General features: G+C 41.0%; 1 protein-coding gene across 13 annotated transcripts in view; it reads left to right on the forward strand.

Moving 5' to 3' along the window:
• Nucleotides 1-23363, forward strand: part of LOC115084076 (sodium channel protein type 5 subunit alpha-like) — a 1049386-nt gene that overhangs the window by 301577 nt on the left and 724446 nt on the right. For all 13 annotated transcript variants that reach the window (XM_029588401.1, XM_029588411.1, XM_029588408.1 and 10 more), the window contains exon 8: nt 11405-11468. In XM_029588401.1, the coding sequence (XP_029444261.1) occupies nt 11405-11468 (64 nt within the window). The remainder of the gene's footprint in view (nt 1-11404; nt 11469-23363) is intronic.

Below are 23363 nucleotides of genomic sequence, written 5' to 3' on the forward strand. Positions count from 1 at the left end.
GCTCTAGTTTGTCGGCTAACTTTTAAGATAGCCAGCTATATTCAATAGTGTGGTTTTACTATTGAATATAGCTCCAAAGTTAGCAGGATAAGTTTATATGGCTAACTTTGCTAGCCGGAGTGTGACTGAATATGGACCTCCATAAATTTATGGTTTTGTATGCATTCATAAATTTCTCTTCCAGATCTTTCAATCTGTAGCTGTGAATGACATGCACATAGATGTTATTATTAAAGTTCTAAGGTAGCTGTGCCACAGAATGAATTTAATTCTGTGATAGCTTCTAGTATGAGTTCTGGTAACCCAGACTGATTTATGAAGAGATGAGAGATGTAGTACTCAGCTGCGATAACTCCCCTCTTGACAGGTTTGGCTTTTGCCGCTGGATTTCAAGGCGAGCACGTGGTTTTCACATTGTTTCAATCGGAAAGTACAGCCCAAGGAGATTGATGAGTGATCTAGATGGGTTTGCTGGGCATGGATCGCTGTGAAGTAATTTGGAGCATAAACTTAAAGTTGTCAAAGTGAGGATATAAATCGATTTTGTTCCAAACTGTATCGGAAATTACATATGTCGCACCAAAAGAGTCAATACAAATTTGTAAATAATCCCCACAAAATTCAGACGCTGTAATTGGTAGTGAGAAAGATCTTATATTATCAGGACCTTCATAATAGGCTTCATCGTGAGAGCTTTCGCATATATAAACTCTGCCTTATATATAATCATTGGTCATTTCAGTCCTGATTTCGACTGTGATATTAACTTGTATTTTTTAAAGAATTTTTTCTGCACATAAAATTAAATATCTTGAAGAATAAAAACTGTATTGTGCTGAATTACTGCACTTATCTTTGAAACTCTTTTCACATCATCCGCGTTCGTGGTTGTCTTGCTAAAATCCATAAGAAACTAATGACCCATAGCGTAATTTGGAGCATGCCATCTTGGTTAATTATATCTGTATAGGGACACACATAATTAGTCAGTCAATCAATCATTGTTTTTCCTAAGGAGCTCAAAGCTTTGGTTGGTTTAATGCTGTTTTACTTGTTTAGAAAGCCCATGGTGTCTTGGTTGAAGCTACTTGCTGTATTATGTTAAGGAAATGAAGAGTCCCTATGCCAACCCAGATAATTTGTTTCAGTGAGGATACCAATACTTGATATGATTGGTCTGCCAGCACGTTCAGATTAATTTTTTTAGGATAGCAGTTGAAGATACTAGTGGCTGGCATGAGCATTTCCAGTCGAGACTTTCAATTTGGAAACAAATTGATGCGATTGTTCATTTATTTCAGATAGTTCCATGTAGAATAAAGAAAAATAAAATAAAATTGGTAGGAAAATAGGAAGAAACAAAGAGAAACTATTTTGAAGTTTAGTCCACTTCAAAATTGCCACTAATTTGCATGAACACTGTGAGTTTTTAATTAGGTCATTTTGCTGTGGAAACATTGAAAATGAGCGAAGCAGGCAGCTTTCATATTTATTGATTTTTCACTCACCTGCATTGATTAATTGAATGAATAACATCATAGAACGTGGTCTTTCAGAAATATGTAAGTTCATTACAATGAAAGAAAATGAGCTTGATATAATAGGAATCATAATTAGATTCAGTGTTAGCATTTTCGCCTTAGTAAGGTGATAATTTCCTTTTGATTCAGTAAACCTTTCTCCTTGCTTTCATCCCTCCATTGTTTCCTCATTATCTTTTATTTTAGAGTAAATATCTCCTTCTGCTAGTCTCTTTTTCTCTAAGGTGTTTGTCTTATCTGCTATTAAATTATTAATTAAATTAACCCTTCCCCATCCCCACCCTGAAAAATGTCTGTGATCTTGGGAGAACATTATTGTAAGCGAAAATTAATTTCCTGGGAATTTGAAAGTAAACAACTAGTAAAACATGAATTTGTTTCACACTATAACTACTGCTACAGGCTCCTAGAAATGGAGCCAGGATTCTTAACAGATTATGAAATAAAATACAAATGCAGATGGTAGAGGTCACTAAGCCTTGACACATCATATGTAGAAGCTTTCTCTCATTCAAGTGTGCTTAATTTGTAAAGAATATACAATAGTGACACCTTAGAAAAATATTAAAATCTTCCAGATTATGAGTATCGAGTTTCTAACACTCCACTGGGACAGGTGCAGACGAGTTAAAAAAATAATTCTACCAACTGCCCTTCTCCTCACCATACACCTCTACATACGCACAACAAGTGTAAAGTATTAAAAGAGCAATCATTTCCTATTTAACTTAACCCATATGTAAATGGAATTTTATTTAAATCACTATGGTGTATTGGTTGGACCGGCACTACAGTTTGAGTGTGTCCGAGTTTAGCAGAGCACTATGCAGACTTTTGACGGAGTGAAGGCAAAGTCAAGCTGTGTCCTGGCCAGAGGTGACCCTGTTGCACGATTGCATTCTAATTCTAGAATGATACTTAAGAAGTAACCATAGATTTTTAAAAAGTAAATTAAAAAAAAATGTGTTTTTCGAACTTTGTTTAATGGTTGCATGTTGAATTAAAGCTTGTTGAAATAAAAAGGCATGTGATTGGAATTGATCCCAGATTATATATCTTTGGTCAGGAAATGACACATTTCACTTTTCCTCAAATAAGTGTGGCGTACATCCCATTCCTTTGAAGTTTCAAATGGACTTGAATAGAAAGATGTGTAAGCGTGTGGTTGCCATGCTAGTCTTTCTGGATACATAGAAACAAAGCTTGGCAAACAAACTGTAGGCGATAACTTTTTTATTGGACTAACTTTAGATATTTCTGAACAGTTTTGAAGAACAGCTGTTCTCTTATCAGGTTAAAACAAAATGATGTTGCCCGAATATATGATTAAGCTGAATTTGAAGTTTTTTGAAAGCTAGAGAGAATTGTAAATTAATACATATGTTTGAAACTTAACTAAACTACATTTTATAGTCATTAGAGGAAACGTTGGATGAGGACTGACCCATATTGATGGCCTGTCCCTCCTCCTCCTATCTGTGAAGATATCTGTCGTTCTGTTTTGTGCATAATAATAAATACCGCACACCAGTAATGCAGACCTGTGAGAATATAGAGGCTATGCTTTGAATGAGCAAGTGTGATTGCTTTTCTAGACATTATTTTATGAATAATCAAATTCTGTTTTATTTACTTAAAAACACATATATTTATGGGGAGGCAGCCTAGCAGGTCCACAGCTGCCATTAATGATGTGGTGGTGTGTGACCTGGCCTATGACCACCAGTCAATATAGAACTAAATCCTGATGTAGATGGGTGTGCCCCTTTTAGATGATGAGGGAGATAGGAAGAAGGAGGGCATCGTTTACAGCCAAAGTTCTCGTGTAGTTTAAATCACACGGTGGGAGAATTTTCAGGGCACGGGACTTGAGAAGGGTTCTATAGCAGGGATATTTATTTATTTTATTTATTTGTACGTTTTTATATACCAAAGTTCAGCAGAGACCTTCACTCTGGTTTACATTTGAAACAACGAATTACAAGTGCAGAAATCATTGGTAAAACAAAACAGTAAACTGGTATAACCATGAGTTACATATAAAGAGATAACTGGTATAACAACATAACAGGAGAAACAATAGATGATGACAGGTTATAACAATGGTTATGACAACGGATGCAAATGGGTTCAGGTCAGAAGGTTTTCAAGCAGCAGTGGAAAAGTTTTGGGAGATCGTAATATGGTTTAAATATCCATAAAGGTATGGTTTAAATATGTCCTGTATGGTATGGTTTAAATATGATCCGTAATATGGTTTAAATATCTGTGAAGGTATGGGGTGTTAATTGTGGTGTGGGATATTAACCAATCTGGTCTTTGAAGGCTTGTCTGAAGAGCCAGGTCTTGAGTTCTTTTTTAAATGTTTTAGTGTTATTTTGTAATCTTAGGTGGTTCTGGTAGTGAGTTCCAGAGGTGGGGGCCTGCAATGGAGATGGTTCTGTTTCTTACAGTAGTATGTTTGGCGGATGAGATTGATGGTATGTCCAGATGTAGTTTGTTTGTTGTTCTCGTATTGCGCTGAGAGACTTGTTTCTGAATGATGTTATTTAGGCCTGTGTTTTAATTGTTGTGGATTGCACTGTGTATAACGGTGAGAGTTTTATATTCGATTCTCTTTTCTACAGGTAGCCAGTGTAGGCTTTTTAGCACAGGAGTGATGTGGTCAGATCTTTTGTGACCGGTGAGGATTCTGGCTGACACGTTCTTTAGCAATTGGAATGGTCGAATGGTAGATTTGGGTAGGCCTATCAGTAGTGAGTTGCAATAGTCGAAGCTGGAGAATATGAGGGATTGAAGAATGGTTCTGAAATCGGGGTGGTACAGTAGGGGGTTTTAGATGTTTGAGGAATAGTAGCTTGTGGAAGCCTTCTTTGATTTTCAATGAGATGTGTTTTTTGAAGTTAAGCTCTGGGTCTAATATGTTAAGAAGGTCTGGGTCTGGATATGTAGGCAGAGTGCCAGAAGCTTCCCCTCCTTTAATTCCCTGTAACAGTGAGCAACACTCTCATCTGCTTACTTTCAAGCCGATGCAATAATCTGTGCATTTCAACTGTGCGCTGAAATCCAGTGTACAGTTTCATAATGCCCAGGTTAGAATTTGTATAATTCTCTGATGCAGTAAGAGTAAGCTAATGCTAGGCTAATGCATCAAGAGTTAAAAAGTGTGCATGCCGAGCTTAAACGTATGTTCAGCATGGGCTGAACGCTAATGTTCTCAGGAATGGAAGGGGGGAGAGGGAGACGCCAGCAGGAATCCTACAGCCTGTAAGCTCAACAGGATGCTGCTTAATGTGGGGCGGCTGTAAAAAAAAATAAAATAAATAAAACAAAGTGTGATCTTGATTATTGCAGGCTGCTTTTGGAGACAGATTTAGCTGAGTTACTTTATGAAGAGATGAGAGATGTGGTACTCAGCTACGATAACTCCCCTCTTGACAGGTTTGGCTTTTGCCGCAGGATTTCGAGACGAACACCTGTTTTTTTGCATTGTTTCTATCGGAAAGTACAGCCTGAGGAGATTGATGAGTGATCTAGACGGGCTTGCTAGGCATGGATTGCTCAGAAGTTTTCACTGGGTGATAGTGAAAAGCCTGCAGGCCTTCTGGCTGGGAATGTTTTAAACAGGAACCCCCCCCACATACACACACACACACACACACACACACACACACACACCCCCCTCTGTAGTAGCTCAATCACTGTATCTGGCACCCCCTGATTTTCCAGCGCTGGAAACTTTACTCCATCGTTGACCAGGAGTAAAGTTTCCAACATTAACAAAACTTTGGTTGGGGACAGTGCACCTCTCTGCATCGGGGAGTGCTACTTAATGCCTTCTTCTGCATGGAATTTCCATGTGAGGACACTAAGCAGGACTTACAGTTTTCAATGCACATTTTATGTATGTAAAACTCCTTTGTGCATCAGCAATATGGGTTTACATTGATTAAAGTGTTTTCCAATTTTAATTTGGATATTTCTACTACTATTGTTTTAGGGGATTGTAACGTGCAGGTTGATGTTGACCCTTTAACTTCCACAGCCAAAATGTTGATAGATTGCATGAAAGCACTGGGATGGAAGCAAATTGTTACCACCCTGAGTCATAAAGCCAGGCATACTCTCCATTTAGTTTTTGTTAACAGCTCTAAGATTGATTGGGATCCAGTAATAACTGAGGTATTAACTGTCCCATGGTCTGATCATAAGTTGATCAAGATAAAGTTCTCTTTCCAGGGTGAAAGGATGCAGATATGCAATAAACAAATGATAGTGCGCAGAGGCACTATGGATGTCGAACAACTTAGAAGTCTGATGCCATCATTATTAGAGCAGAGATAGATTATTTGTCTGTCAGCACTTCTTTTGAGGAATGGGATCAAATCGTACAATCTTTAGCTGACAAGCTAACACCAGTTAGACCTATTATTATTAAATACAGCCCTCAAGAAGGAAATGATGGTACTCTAAAGCACTTAGGGAAGATAAAAAAAAAATTCTTCGCTGGCTTGAGAGGATATGGAGAAGAAACAAAACTTCGGCCAGTTTAAAAAATTATAAACATCAGCTTAATAAATATAGAGGCAATACTGAAATTGCAAAAAGGACTTTCTTTTCAAAGAAAATCCAAGAAGTTAATTTTAACTGCAAATTTCTTTTCTCGATAGTAAAGTTTTCGACGTCAACAGGTAGAACATCTGAAAATGTTAACAGCAAAAGTGTTCAAAGCTTAACAAGTGATGCTTTTGCAAGTGCGTTTTTGAAAAAAACTGAGGATATTTGTAGCAAATTTTCTAAAGTTCTGCCTGATAATCCTCTCAAACCGGATATGAACATGATTCCTCAATGGAATACTTTTATTACTGTCTCTGCATTGGAAATACAACAAATAACATCAAAACTGAATCCGTCTTTGAAATCAATTCATATAGAAATTTCCAAGCAAATTGCGAAATTAGTAAACCTCTCATTGAGAGAGGAGACTTTACTAGATCAGCTCAAAAAAGCAATTGTGCAACCACTGTTTAAAAAATGATAAAGATGACTCTAAATTTGTTGAATTATCATCCAATATCCTCTTCATCATTTATGGCCAAAGTAATAGAGAAGGTTGTGCATAAACAGTTGAATGATTATTTGGTGGAAAATTCTCTGTTAAATTCCAATCAGTATGGGTTCAGAAGAGATCGCAGTACCGAGTCTCTGTTATTAACATTATCTGATACCATCTTGAGGGCCTTTGATAGTTGACAATGTTATTTGTTGATTCTTTTAGATATTTTGTCAGCATTCAGTATCATTGATTATCATTTATTATTTCTTCGTTTGGCTGAATTGGGAATAATGAGTGCGGTGGGATAATGGTTTTCATTTTTTCTATCAAATAAAAGTTTTCAGGTGTCCTTTGAAAATAAAACCTCTTGATGGTTTAATTGTCAAAAAGGCATGCACCAGGGATCATGCCTATTCAATACCCCATTCAATGTCTACATCGCTCCGTTATGCAATCTTTTGGAGAGTTTAGTATTAGAGTTCAAGATATTCGCAGACAGTATTCAATTATGTTTTCCATTAAAGGATTTGTTGTCTTCAGCTTTAAGAGAATAAAGTGTTATTTACAGATGATTAAAACTTGACTCTTTGCCAATCGTTTAGCGCTTAATGTTAACAAATTAGAAATTGTGATATTATCTAAGAGGAATTTAATTGAGAACCTGCTGTTTTACTTATTTGATGGGGCAGAAATTCATTTATCCAGAGTTCTGCAGGATCTAGGGATTCAAATGGACTCTAAATTGTCTATGAAGGAACATATAAAAAAGATAGGGCAAAATGGGTACTATAAATCACGCATACTGTGTCAATTAAAACTACTTAGAAAATTGAAGACTTTTGGTTAGTTTTGCAGATGCTTATCTTCACAAATATAGATTGCTATAACTCATTAATTTTAGGCCTACCTAAGAATTTAATTATACCACTTCAGTTACTCCAGAAGCTAGAAGATATGATCATATTTTGCCTGTTCTTTTTTACCTTCATTGGCTGCCAGTAGAATTTAGGACACATTATAAAGTGTATATTGATCAAAGGTTGGGGGCTAAAGTTCAGCTATATACGCCATTAAGAGATCTACGCTCATTGAATAAAAGGTTTTTGATAGTCCCCTCTACTAAACAGATATATTTAAAAGAAGTATGTGAGAAGGTCATTTCTGTGGCATTCCAATAATATGAAATTCTATCCCTGATGAGCTTTGCCTTTTAGAGGATCGCAAGGCATTCAAGAAGGTATTAAAGGGCCAGGCTTTTTAGGGATACTTTTAAGGTGCAGTGTGATGCTAGGTAGATGGAGAGAGGTGCTTAGGACATAATTATGAAAGACTTTGAGAGAGATGAGCATATATTTGCGATTATCAATGTCAACCTGTTTATTTTTATTGTGTGTTATAGGATGTTTATTTTTATTTTGTAATTTTAATCATGCTTTATTTCTTGTATTGTTTTTTTTGTGTGTAAAGCATTTATGTGCGTGAGAAATGCAAACTGTTTAAATTTTTAGATAAATGGTATAGAAATTAGATTAAATAAATAAATACATGCACAAATATACATTCAAGTGCAGGCAAAAACCATGTGTTGGGCTGCATGCATTTCATTGCATTGGCCAGTTTGTTAGCTGACTGTTAAAAATATTAATATGTGTGTCAGGAAGCTAGGAATATGGGAGCCCAGATACCCATTCGTTACCCCAGTAAATGTGTTTTGAGATTTAATCACTTATTTATTTATTTATTTATAAATTTTCTATACCGAAGTTCAAATAACAGAGTTAGTTATCACTCCGGTTTACATTGCAACCATAAAACAGTGACAAAGTTGTCTTACATAGAACAGGGGGAGAGAAAAACTTGGATACAGCTTAAGCATGGGGAATAACGTGTCAAAACTGGTAAGAACGGATAAGAGTTGGCTTTTTGGGGTAACAAGGTATTCCGAGGGAGGTACACTTGAGATATGTATTCTTTGACCTGCAGCAGTTAAGATCTTTTCTTGATGCACATAACCCCGTAAATCAGGGCGTTAACTAAGCCAGTTATGGGGCTATATAGTAGAGCTGTCCCTCCCTTGAATATGTAAAAGTCTTCTTTCCTTTTTGTTAAAGGCTCCTAGTAAATTGATTCTCCTAATTTCTTTATAACGAACCGGAATATTTGAGTAACTCTATGTACATTTCCTATAAATGTATGTTTGATCTTCTTTTGGATTATTGCTAATGTAATATGGAGATAAATATTACTTTATGGTTCATTTTAAAGATATGAATGTATTGCTATCAAAGATTTTTTAAAAATGCGTAAATTAAAAAAAAAGTATTTAAAAAAAACAAACAAATAATGCGTGCCGACACAATATCTCTTTTTTCAAGTTCGTTCTCAATTCGCCCAGTTAACGGATTGTATTTCCTACCTCCCCCCCCCTATTATTTCGCCTTCCTTTTACATTTTAACACCAACCCTTAAAACCCCGCTGACTCACCTAGTTTTTTTTATTTTAATACTTACACGCCGTCCATAGCAGAAGTAAAGTTACATGGTAGGGGGGACCCTGGCACGTGCTTATGTGCGTAAATACTTATGCGCACCTTTCAAGTTAACTTCCCAGAATGCCCATGTCCCACCCATGCTCCACCTAGACCATGCCCATGCTCATGCCCCTTTTTAAAATTTTTATTTATGTGCATACTCGCTCGCTTCCTAAAATCTGTGCGGCGTGCGCCAGCCCAAGATACTCACAAATTTCCTGGCTTTGGTGCGCATAGGGCTTTTAAAATTCACCTGTATGTCTTTAGTTCCTCGCTAACCTATTTTTATCATCTTGGCTTGTATAGCGCATACAGAAGTGTGCAGCATTGCACAGAGACCTAAGAGAGAATCCCTGCTCCGTGGAACTTGCAATCTAGACAAAACAGACAGGCAGGACACACAGACAATGTAAATCCTCAAAAAAAGTTTTTGAGTTAATATGGGAGCCGTGACTGTGGGGGAAAAAACTAAGCAGGGTGAGTTATAGGTGGGAATAATTGAGGAAGGGGTAATTTGAATTGAGTAAAGCTGCAAAGAATGAGGCTTCTTAGGAATTCATACAGGAAACAATCAGTGGAGTGGGTAGGTGTGATTCTTCATCTTTAACAAGAAGTTTGTGCAATACTATAGTCAGAGAACCCAAATTGATACCTAGACTGATTAACAGTTAAAGCTAGCTTAATACGGTCCTCTGCATTTTTTAACAATCTACTTAGAAACAAGGTTACATAGGATAAGAGATAATTTTCAAAATCATTTACATGCATACAATGGCTTTTCTAAAATTGACCTGGGCTCAGTGCACATTAAAGTATACTCATAACCAGTGTCAAGCCTTCTTTTGCATGCAGTCAGAAGAGGTGATCCGGGTGGTGGAGTTGAGAACAAAGTTGGCACTTACGCACATACTTTTTTTTATTTAAAACGTATGCATATAATAGTACACATGCACGTTATACCCTGTAAGTATTTATCTGGCTAAGTGGTGGGAAGGGAATGGGCGTTATGGGGAGGAGTCGAGTTAGTCAGGTAAGTTATCTGGCTAACTCCAATGTTCAGAGTCAGCCGGATAATTTATCCAGTTAACTCTGGTTGCCTCAAAGAGAATCTTATCCGGCCAACTTCAGGATAGCTAGCGAGATGTATTCAGTGGCAAGGCTAAGTTAGCGGGAGCCACACAATGGCTGAATATGGACCTCTTAGGTTGTGTCATGGAGTGTGAGTGCGAGAAGAGTACCAGACAGTCCCGGTTGCCCAGGATACTTAGTTTTGAATCACAGAAAGAGTTCTGTCAGAAACTGATAGAACTTACTGTAAGGAAAGAAAAAAATGAAACCTCTTTTGATAGATTGTATGGGCTGGTAGAAAACAAGGAGAGGACTGGAGAGAGGTGATCGTAGGAGATTCTAGTGAACAGAGGATTTACATACAGTGTGTAGGCATAGCATAAGTGATGCATGAATTTAATATTTCAGGGCTGAAGCAGAAAAACAGAGGCCTTGGGGGGATTCCAAAAGTAAAGAAGAAGCAAAATGTCTATAGACTGTGGCATCTGGCGTTTTGTGATCCTGCTGTTTAACAAATAAATCCATATAATATTTTTTAGGTGAACAGAAGTGGCAGTCCGTATCTCATAATGTCTGTCTATATCATGCAGAATCCAAAACCGTATATCCTCCATGCAGCATGATAAGCTTACATAAATTGGCAGTAAATTACAGTGTTCACAAGCTATAAATAGGTCTGGTAGGTAAAGGTTTCTTATTACTGTACAGCAATCAAGCTCTACAGGGCGCACATTGTTGCCTTACAATTAGATGCCTCATGTGTTTTAAGGCATACGGATGAAGACTAAAGTGACTTCAGCTGGCTAAGCAGTGTAATTACACGACACCAGTATATGCTCCAGAGGGAATTATTGGTGTTATACACTGCACTAGCCCTGTTTAAAATGATTTCATGTGCCATTTTCTGTCTGTAGGCAGACATTTAGGAAATTAAAATAGGTTTACCGGATTGGAGTGCTATTATATGTGGTGCCATGTATCCCCTCATAAAGAATGTAAACCAAGCTTTCAGCGCCAATTAAAACTCAAGCTGTACTGTCCCGTGGCTTGGGAAATCATGTATTTGAGATGCAACGAGAATTGATTGCATTGTGACAGTGATGCATGCTGTTCAGTGTTTAGTGCACATTATATTTGTCTGGGTAGGCGGCTGTTACATGGCAGGTGAGTCTTACAGAAAATTTATCATTCCTTATGTTTTTTTGCAGAAAACTATTACATATTGCCAGGTTCCAAGAATCCCCAACTCTGTGGCAACAGTACGGATGCTGGGTAAGCATACTACAAATACTTGTTGATATAGTTGTTTTTTCAGCTTTTTCTGCTTTATGGAACACCATTGTTTGTTGCTAAACATCGGTGGTCATATGATTTACTAACAATTTGAATTAGGAGATGAATAGAAATCAGGCTGACAATAATATGATAATAATAATAATCAGAATAGTGGGAGGCTGAAAACGAGCTGCTTATTTTGCTCTTGTGTTTTCTTTCCAGCTGGCTCTCTCCAGTCCAGCTTGTTCCTTGTAATTATATTAGACCATCATCATTTAGTTGTTTCATGTCCTTCTAACAATTGCATTCAGAGTTATGTTAGAGATAGGTGGACAATAAGCAGAATATAAGTCACTGAAAAATTCATGGACAGAAGGTTTCAGTGAGCATAGTCATGGCGTGATATATGTCACCTGCTGATATTTTAGTGTAATGCAGCTAGAGGACAAAGAAGCAAGGAAATAATTTGCTTCAGGATTTTAGCCACATTACCACATCCCCTCCCCCTTTCTCCCAATCCATTTAACAATTCTTAGAATGCTTCTCTAAATTCTATCTCAAGACTGCACCTGAAAACTTGCAAAGTTGAGTTGGAATTTTGTTTTTTATAGAATCTTTCCCCTATGAACTAATAGACAACCCTGGGTTTCTGTCTGCTGTCACTCAGGGACATAGACCCATCTAGTATGGTGCAGAGGAGTTCTCTTCCTTTAGTGGAGAAGCGCCAGGGCAAGCAGAAAGGGACATGCAGGCTAGGCAGGCCTACATCCCCAGGGTTATTCTGTGCCACCTGTCCTAGGACAGTTTGAGCAAGGTCTGATTTCACCTCACTGGGGGATGTAGACCGGTTTTTTTGAAGGGGAAATTAGAACTACATTTCCCATGCATATACAGTGGGTCTAAACTAGGTACACAATTAACAATGACCTATGCCCTGTGGTGATCTTTTGCTTCTGTGCAACAGCTTTCTTCAAAAATTGTAGTTTAGCTTCGTACTTATGAGAATTAGCCCCCTCACTAGAACTTGCCAAAATATTTTGGGAATTGCTAAATAATTTAAATCTAGAAATATAAATTTGGCACACAAACATGAAGTGTCAAAAAAAAGAAGAGACTGTTTCTGCACGATAAAACTGAAATGGTACAACGTATGCTGTGATTCAAATTTAACAATTCAGCAAACTTCAAAATAATGCATCTCTTCTCCAAGGTTTTAATTACTTGCAACTTTAGAAGAGTTTAGCAAAATATGGACAAAAAGCAATGGAGCACTTTTGTCCCAAAGTGCAAAATTTAAGGGCTTAGCAAAAGTGCCTTAATGCTTTTTGCACTAGTTTTTTCCTTAAACTGTTCTTCTATGAAGTTTTTTCCCTTCTGACCACTGAAGAAAATTAAATTCTTGGGCAAAAAATTATGCAGCATTTTTGAAATTTTACCAGCAGATTGACGTGCAGGCTTTTTGCCCTACTTTTTCTCAATTTTAAAATTTGGCCCTGTATATCACATTATGAATGTCACTGAAACCAGACAAAAGCTCTCTGAGTATTTTTTGCCATGTGTGGAATATCCTCTAAACTCCACCCTTCAGAAGCAGAAGACTAGCATCAGGTAGATAATGTAAGTGCATTTGCTTTGCATTCTGTCTGTACTGATGGTAATGGACAGAGTGAGGAAACAGAATGAAGGCAACCACTAAACTACTCTAGAGATATGGCAGGAAGTCACCGTTGGTAACTGCATCCTAGTAACTGTTGTTATAGAAACTTTAGGCACCTTTTATCGTCACTGTTACCTTGGTTTCTCTCTGCAAGCTACACGAAAATAAAGTAACTTGAACATACAAGATTATATAGTTTAATGTATAGATACTTTATACAGTATGTGCTGTATTTAAACTTCCTTCTCCAATGCACGTGAAGTGTAAACTGCTTTTAAACCTACTCCTGCGTCTTTGACTGTCTGCCTGGAAACTTGGGAAGAGGTTGGAGAGCTCAATAAAGAAATGAAAAGTTCCTGAAGGATTCTGTAGGCTGCTTAGTCATTGTACAATAAGTGTAATGCTATAGCCTAATTTTATTTGGCCTTAGTATCGCCAGAAAGGCTGGTTCATTAGCTCACTTGATTTCATAACTGGTATGAGAGGTGATAGTGCTTATAGTGGTGCCACTGTCTTATTATCAGTTCTGTTGTATGGAAGCAGCAAAGGTAAATTGTATCATAAGGGCCATATTCAGCCGTTGCGCAGGTAAACTAATTCAGCTAACTAGCACTGTATATCCAGTGGTGCAGCCATGCCACTGAATAAAGCTAGCTATCTCAAAGGTATCCAGATAGGTGTATCCGGCTAACTTTACGACAGGTCTACAGGTTGACCAGCAATAGCTGGATACATCATCCAGCTAACTCTAAATATCTTCCCAGTTATGCCCCCAGAATATCCCCAACTTATTTGGCTAAATTATAGACAGGTAACTTATTATCCAGCTAGAATATAGCTGGACAAGTGCCCAAATTTTCATTTATATAATTAACTTCTCAGTTATCTGGCTAAATACTTTTAAATATGGACCTCTACATTTTTAACTGGCTGTCTCATATGGTACTGCAGGTAGAAAGTAGAAATAACTCCCCTTTGGTCCAAGGTTCCACATACAGAACATACAGCATTTAACAAACTAGATGCAGGGCAGAAATTGATAGCCTCACTTCATGTTGTATCAGTTGTTTGAGGTGAATGTGCACAGAATGTCTGGGCTCTGGATTCTCCAGCTGGATTCTCCAGCAAAAATTAACAATTAAAATATTAGTGTTCACCCTAGAATGAAATAATGGACCAGATATGTGTAAGGTCCCTAAAATGAAAATATATTTATTCTGATTATGTCTTCCACTGATTGTCTCAACAAATAAAAATAGAAATAAACTTCTATTAACTCTACAGAAATGTGCTCAATGATATAAACTGATCTTGTTGATCAGTTGTGGGTAGGCCACTAGCCATTCAGGTTACACTTTAACGTTCTATTTTTCCTCAACATGTTTTTATGTAATTTAGAATTCCTCCAAACAATATTGTTGAGGAAAAATAGAACGTTAAAGTGTAACCTGAATGGCTAGTGGCCTACCCACAACTGATCAACAAGATCAGTTTATATCATTGAGCACATTTCTGTAGAGTTAATAGAAGTTTATTTCTATTTTTATTTGTTGAGACAATCAGTGGAAGACATAATCAGAATAAATATATTTTCATTTTAGGGACCTTACACATATCTGGTCCATTATTTCATTCTAGGGTGAACACTGATATTTTAATTGTTCATTTTTGCTGGAGAATCCAGAGCCCAGACATTTTGTGCACATTCACCTCAAACAATATGTTCTTGGATAAAATCACATTTTTTTAAAATTCTTTCATTCTTTCCTAAGTCAAACGGAGAGAGTAACAATATAGGGGTCAATTTTAAAAAGGCCACGCTGATTTTAAAACATGCACGCACCATCACACGCATGTTATAAAATACTATTGCACACATGCATGCCGGATTTTAAAATCTGCGTGCGCATGTGTGGGTGGCCCGTGACTTGGGGGTAGGGGGGGGGGGAGATTTTATAAGCTATTCGCGGCAATGCAATCGAGCCTCCCCCTGTTTCATCCCAATCTACGCCTGGCTAGGCGCATAATGAGGTTTACACGCATGGGCCCTTTGTAAAATGCACGCAGCGTGTGCAAGGCTTGGCCACGCGCGTAAACCCCTTTTTTTTTTTTACATGCGGCGGGCTTTTAAAATTTACTTGTTACTGAACAAAACTGAGTTTCTTTTAAACTACATCTGGAGTATGAGATACAATTAAGGAGCGGACTGGGAGGGAACTTTCCTATCCCTAACCCTTCCCTTCCTCCCTCTTTCCCTCTCCTCCCCGCCCCTAAACCTACCCTAACTAACCCCACATTTTTTATTTTACTAATTTCTACATGTCGGACGGCTTCCGGTACCTGCTTCCCTGGGACAGCGTCAGATGTGCTGCCCCGCCCTCTCCTTATCCAGACCACGCCCCCACCCTACCTCTTTCTTTTGGAGCGGCACTTCAGCACGTAACAGGGTTTACGTGCGTGGCCGGGCCCTTTGTAAAATCCTCGCGGCTCGCACGAGGCTTGGCCATGCGCGTAACCCCCATTTTTTACGTGCAGCGGGCTTTTAAAATTTACCTGTTACTGAGTCAAACTGAGGTCCTTTTAAACTACATTTGGAGTATGAGATACGATAGCAAGTTCCCCATCACCCACTCTCATACCTCCAAAGGCAAACAAACACCATGTTAGTTGGAAATAGTGGGCACATCTTTATTGTAAGCAGAGAAATACATATTAAGGCATCCAAGCCAGAATCCGCTGTAATAATGAAGCTAGACTGTCATATATTTCAATCGCCCCTCTCCAGGCTGAGCCCACTGTGAAATGAGTCCAACCTGTGTGCACGTGTTTGGGAGACTGTTTCACACCTTCCGCAATTATTCCAAGCAAGTGTGCCATAATACTAGCGGCAATGCACCAAGCTCCTACCTATTGCTGTCACTGGATTTTTCAGTGAGTCAAGTGAATTAAAGGGCCAGCAACAACTATCCTCGTGGCCCTCTTGCTCAAGTTATCTTGCTGAATCAAGTTCGAAAACTTGTTATGGATATTCAGTGTTAACGCGTACACTCGGTTAAAGTTATCTGGGTACACTTTCCTGGATAAAGCTTTATTTGAATATAATTAAGTTTAAACCTATTGGGCTCTTTTTCTATTAAATAGATACTCCCCCTACCACTACCACCACCACCAATTAAGAGGAAAATCTTCAAAATTTTGAACAATATACAATTAACTCTGATTTTAGCGATTGACTATTTTTAGTCTTGTTGCCGTTCCTATTTATTTTTTTTATTTAAAATATTTGTAACCTGCAACCTCCAGAGTTTGGGGCAGGGAACAATACAACATTCATAATAATAAAAACAGAAAGTTAACAAAATATACATACATCACTAGTATTCACTTAGAGAATGATCATATGGGATGGGTGTTGCGCCAGGAAGTGGACCCTTGGCCTGGTGCGGGATGGGTGTTGCGCCAGGAAGTGGACCCTTGGCCTGGTGCAGGATTGGTAGGCTCCCTGGTCGGATCCAGAGAACGCCTGCCACCAGGAGGCGGAGTACAGGAGGAGATAGAGGCTAGCTGGAGTTCACCAATAGCAACCCGGGGTTCCCTCAGGTTGAGCCCTTGGTTACCCAGGCCGCCTGGTCTTAGGAGGGCCTCGCAGGATCTCCAAGAGATAAAGTTCAGGGGTGTGCCCACCACGAACAAGGGTGTGCGGTCGATGTTCAGATCAGGGTACTCAGGAGCCAGAGAAGGCCAGAACAGAGTATTTGAATGGAGAGCAAGGATCAAGGCCAGAATCAAGGATAGCGTAGTCAGCCAAAGCAGGGGCAATACCAGTGGTCAGTCCGTGGATAGTCAGTCAGGCAAAGGTCAGGTTCCAGGCGGCGGTCAGACGTGGTCAGTGTTCAGGCAGAGGTCAGTTCCAGGCAGCGTTCAGATGTGGTCGAGAAACAGGCAAAGGTCAAATCCAGGCGGCGGTCAAACATAGTCAAAGAAACAGGCAGAGGTGATTACCAAAAAGACAGTCCGAATGGTACCACCTGGGGAGAAGAAGGAACAGGAGGACGCTGGAACAGAAGGACGCTGGATCAAGACTCTGGAACAAGACACAGGAACAGGAAGGCAAACTTGCTATCACAACGTGATCGACCCCATTGCCAAAGCAGGGATCACAGGTCTGAGCCCTGCCTTATATCCTGAGGGATGGATATATTATCGGGGAGCATCAGGTCCTGGTTTCCTATGCTTTGCCCTTTAAATGCTGTGCTGCTGGCTATGCGCGTGCCTGGGGGGGGCGAGGAGATGCTGGATGCGGAGCCCCGGCCTGTGACTGCCGGAGCCATCGTGGGCAGAGGGGAGCAACAAGGGTGGCCGGGAACAGCAGCGGAAGGGAGGCCTGCGCTTGTGGATGGTCAAGAGAGGTGAGCAGGCCCGGCTGCGGAGCATACGCGGCCGGGAAGCGCAACAGTGGGAAGAAGAAAAATGTTTTTCGTTTTTTGTTTAATTTTTGAGGGTGGGTTTCCTCACGAATTTCATCTAGTTTAATATTTATTTTATTTAGTTTTAAAAAATGAAATAAACCTTAACATAACCCCCCCCAAAATACAGAAATAAAAAAGAAATGGTTAAGACAGGAAACAGAGAGTAGGATTAAGTGGTCAATTTTCTCAGTGGAAAAGGGTAAACAGTGGAGTGCCTCAGGGATCTGTTCTTGGACTGGTGCTTTTCAATATATTTATAAATGATCTGGAAAGGAATACGACGAGTGACGTTATCAAATTTGCGGATCATACAAAATTATTCAGAGTAGTTAAATCACAAGCGGACTGTGATACATTACAGGAGGACCTTGCAAGACTGGAAGATTGGGCATCCAAATGGCAGATGAAATTTAATGTGGACAAGTGCAAGGTGTTGCATATAGGGAAAAATAACCCTTGCTGTAGTTACACGATGTTAGGTTCCATATTAGGAGCTACCACTCTAGGCATCAGTGGATAATACTTTAAAATCGTCGGTTCAGTGTGCTGCAGCAGTCAAAAAAGCAAACAGAATGTTAGGAATTATTAGGAAGGGAACGGTTAATAAAACGGAAAATGTCATAATGCCTCTACATGGTGAGACCGCACCTTGAATACTGTGTACAATTCTGGTCGCCTCATCTCAAAAATGATATAGTTGCGATGGAGAAGGTACAGAGAAGGGCAACCAAAATGATAAAGGGGATGGAACAGCTCCCCTATGAGGAAAGGCTGAAGAGGTTAGGGCTGTTAAGCTTGAAGAAGAGATGGCTGAGGGGGGGATAAGATAGAGGTCTTGAACAAGTAGATGTGACTCGGTTATTTACACTTTTGAACAATAGAAGGACTAGGGGGCATTCCATGAAGTTAGCAAGTAGCACATTTAAGACTAATCGGAGAAAATTCTTTTTCACTCAACACACAATAAAGCTCTGGAATTTGTTGCCAGAGGATGTGGTTAGTGCAGTTAGGGGTAGATTTTCAGAGGGTTATGCACGTACGTTTTGCGTGTAACCCCCGAAAACCTACCCTAAACCCCCCCCTGCACGCGCCGAGCCTATGTTGCATAGGCTTCCGGCACGCGCAAAGCCCCGGGACGCACATAAGTCCCGGGGCTTTCCTGGGGGGGGGGGGTGTGCCAGGGGGTGTGTCGCGACGGCATGTCATCGGGGGGCGTTCCGGGGCATGGCCGCGGCCTCCAGACCAGCCCTCGGACTAGAACATGGCGCGTGGCAGCTGGCCTTGCACGAGCAAAGTTACGCCTGCCTCGAGCAGGCGTAACTTGTTCAACAAAGGTGTGGGGGGGGGGGGGGGTAGATAGGGCCGGGGGGGGGTGTTTAGGTAGGGGAAGGGAGGGGAAGCTGGGGGGAGGCCAAAAGAAAGTTCCCTTCGAGGCCGATTTCAGAGTGGCCTCGGAGGGAACGGAGGCAGGCTGCGTGGCTCGGCGCACGGAGGCAGGCTGCGTGGCTCGGTGCACGCAGGCTACCGATTTTGGGCAGCCTTGCGCGCGCCGACCCCGGATTTTAATGGATACATGCGGCTACGCGCATATCTATTGAAATCCCACGTACTCTTGTTCGCGCCTGGTGCACGAACAAAAGTATGCTTGTGCGCAAATTTATAAAATCTACCCCTAAGTGTAGCTGGGTTCAAAAAAGGTTTGGATAAGTTCTTGGAGAAGTCCATTAACGGCTATTAATCAGGTTTACTTAGGACAGAGCTTTCCAAACTTTTCATGTTGGTGACACACTTTTTAGACAAACATAATTTCGGGACACAGTAATTCAGTCTACTAGCAAACCGGAGGTTAAAGGTTAAACGAATGAAATGTATTTCGACAATTTATGTATGTTTCCTTAAATATATACATAATAAAATGTTTCACGACACAACCTATCTTGTGAAAACCTTTCATTTATATTAAAACTATATAATATTCCAAGATTAATGTTATTGTTCTAATTTATGAGTAACAATAATAAAACAAAGTTATTGTGTTATTCAATTTACCTCTTTAATGAGATGTATGAGCTTGATGGGATGAACACAGATTTGAATATTTGGTGTTAATAAGAAAGTCCAAAGGGTCTTCTGCATAATTTTAAAAAGCTGGCCAGTTTCACACTATATAATTATTTGATAGCCTCATTCAACTAATTATATTTGGCTATGAGAATGAAGTCTGGAATTTATAGGAAGGGACAGAATGTCAATATAAATCCTGCACCTCCAGTTCTGTAACTCTGTGCATCCACTGAAATTCCCCCAAACAATGGAGCTTGGATGTTTCCCTTACAGCTCATCATAGTAAAAGATATTTTCAAATGCTGGTTTTACCTCACAGTAACAGCAGCACAAACACCTTCCTCTGCCAGGCACATTGTGAACTAAAATAAAACCTCGCAAAAAAGACACTCAAAATCTATTCTGCAATCCCATTGTAACATAACAGTAATAACACCAAGGACTCAAACAACAATACCCCTACCTGTGAAAACGCAAAGGTAAATATTACACTGGGTCCTAGAATACAAATACACCACCTACTGAGGAAACAAAACAAACCCGATTGCTATAGATCCCTATGCTAGCAGAATCTCTCATCATGGTCACACACACACAGAGCAGAGACAGACCCTCACCAAATACAGAATACAAAATAAAGGAGCACAAATTAAACAAAAACTGAAATGGAAACCCCAAGAAGCCAGACTCTGTGTATTAACAATGGAAAAACAGAACCACCATTCCTCATAAAACAAATAAAATCAAAAAACAAAGCATCAGTTATAATAGTAAAACCATACTAATAAAAGAATATTTTAAAACTACTGATAAATAGAATTTCTATTAATTAAAATCATATACATTTTTTACAATTTCCCAAACACCAATAAAATATTTCAAAACAGCACATATATCAAATAACACCCAATAATTAAAACTAATAAGGATTTTAAAAAGCCCCTGCTGTCCATACGTGGGAGTTCTTGATTTCCAGTCACCCTGATATTGTCCAGGATTAGGAGGTTATCCTCTCTCACACAGACTCAAATGTCCATTCTCTCTCACACATACACTGTCACATACATACACATTCATGCTCTTATACCCACCATAACCTCTCGCTCTCACAGACACTGACACACTCTCAGGCTCTAAGACACTCTCTCCCCCTCCACACACAAACTCTTACTCCCCTGGATTTTCTCATACACACTCGCTCTGGCTCCCTCACATACACACACACCCAGGCAAGTTCCCAATCATTCTCACACAAACACACACACCCAGGCAAGCTCCCAGTCATTCTCACACACTGAAACTGACCCCCAGGCAGGCTCCCATTCATTTTCACACCACTCCCTCACCATCCCCCAGGCATGCACACATTCATTCTCACACACACCCACACATACACCACACACAGGCCGGCATCTATTCTCACACATACAAACCCCAGGAAGACACCCATACATTCTCATGCACTGACACACCCTCAGGCAGGCACCCATGCATTCACACACATACACCCCCAGGCAGACTCCCATTCATATACATGCACACACTAAAGGCAGACCCCCTCTCTTTCTTTTGCCAGCAACCTCGGAGCCTCTCTCATTCCTCTGCTGCCACTGTCACTGCTGCCACATGGCTATTTGGGAGGCGCTGATTGCTGCTATTGGCACTGAAGCCCATTCTGCTGCCTCCTCTGTGCAGGCCCCGTGGGCTTCCACTTCCTCCATGTTGATCTCGTACATTGTGAGATCCGCATGGAGAAAATGCCACTCTTGCACATTACCAAAGATTACATGTGCCAATCAGTAAAAAGAAATTTATTTCTTTTTTTTTACCTTTGCTGTCTGATCTTAGTTTTCTAATCGGTTTTGTCACAGGTTTTTTTTGTTCCACCTCCCCTTTCTTATTTTTATGCCAATTCCTTTCATATTGTCTTTTTTTTCTATTTCTTTTCTCTCCATCTATCTTCTTCCCTCATACATTCAGTCAGGTTCTCATTCTCACATGCTTTCTCTCTCTCTCACACACACACACACACACACAGGCTCTCACATGCTCTCTCTCATACAATCATTCATACAGTCTCTCTCTTGCACATGCTGTCTGACTCTCACACACCCAGGCTCTCTCTCTCACTCCCACATGCTGTCTTGCTCAACACAGGCTCTCACTGTCACATGCTCTCTCTCATACAATCATTCATACACAAGTCTCTCTCTTGCACATGCTGTCTGACTCTCACACACCCAGGCTCTCTCTCACTCCCACATGCTGTCGTGCTCAAGCACAGGCTCTCACTCCCACATGCTGTCTTTCTCACACACACATATACACACTCACACACACACACACACACTCTCACATGCTGTCTCTGCAAAAATTCAGGTCCTCACTCCCACACCCAATCTCTCAATTCACCTCATACAGGCACCCAATCTCTCAACTCACCTCATACACGCACACAACTCATCGGGCCCTCAGCCTCTCTCTTACCTCTGGGCCTCCTCTTCACGGGTTGCTGCAGGATGGGCTCTGCAGCGGCCCTGATCTTCTCCGGCCGATCGCGGCGACTCTGATCTCGGGCCGATCCGCGGTGGAGACCCTGCTACCTGGCCTGCTCCTTTTCTGCACGTGGCTGATGCTCCACCTCCTTCCTGCCCGTACGGCTCCGGCAACATTTTTCTTCCGGGGCCGCGCGGGCAGGAAGGAGGCGGAGCACCTGCTCTTCCTCTTTTCTGCCCGCGCGGCTCCGGCAACATTTTTCTTCCGGGGCCGCGCGGGCAGAAAGGAGGCGGAGCACCTGCTCTTCCTGCTTTCTGCCTGCGCGGCTCCGGCAACATTTTTCTTCCGGGGCCGCGTGGGCAGGAAGGAGGAGGAGCACCTGCGTGACATTTTTCTTCGGGCCGTGGTGACGTAAGCTCCACCACGGCCCCGCCGATCTTCCTGCTGTGCGTCTCCGGCACACAGCACAGCGATACTTTACTACTCAGCCGCCAGTGGGATGAGGTCCACCGGCGGCCGCATTGGCTCCCACTTGCCGGTGTGTCACGTGCACCGGGCTTGCGCGACACACCGGCACACTGTAGGCGACACACTAAAGTGTCGCGACACACACTTTGGAAAGCGCTGACTTAGGGAATAGCCACTGCTATTAATTGCATCAGTAGCATGGAATCTTCTTAGTGTTTGGGTAATTGCCAGGTTCTTGTGGCCTGATTTGGCCTCCGTTGGAAACAGGATGCTGGGCTTGATGGAATCTTGGTCTGACCCAGCATGGCAATTTCTTATGTTCTTATGTTCTTCCGAGGCCTCCCACCCCCACTTCTCATCCCTCCCACCCAAAATAATGCCAGACCCAGGATCTTCCTCAGCCTCCACTTTTCTGGTCTGGGGGCGGGGTGGGATTCAGTGAGAAAGCCTCTGCCTCAGCTTAGGTCCAAGCCCAATGCTCGGGTCCAGTCTGGAAACCAGGTTCTGATACCTTGGCCTCAGCCCGAACCCAGGCCTGAAGCTGGGGCACGATCTGGAAGCAGGGTCCTGACAAATAAGCCTCATTTTAGGACAGGGCCCAGGATCAACGCCAGGGCCCAGTCTAGAGACTGGGTCCTGATGCTGGACCTAGACCAAATGCCAGGGCCTGATCTGGAGGCAGGGTCCTGACACCTGGCCCTGGGCTAGGGCCAGGGCCCAGGCCTGATGCCAGGAACC

Source organism: Rhinatrema bivittatum, chromosome 2 (genome assembly GCF_901001135.1).
Source record: "Rhinatrema bivittatum chromosome 2, aRhiBiv1.1, whole genome shotgun sequence".
In the NCBI taxonomy this organism is placed as follows: domain Eukaryota; kingdom Metazoa; phylum Chordata; class Amphibia; order Gymnophiona; family Rhinatrematidae; genus Rhinatrema; species Rhinatrema bivittatum.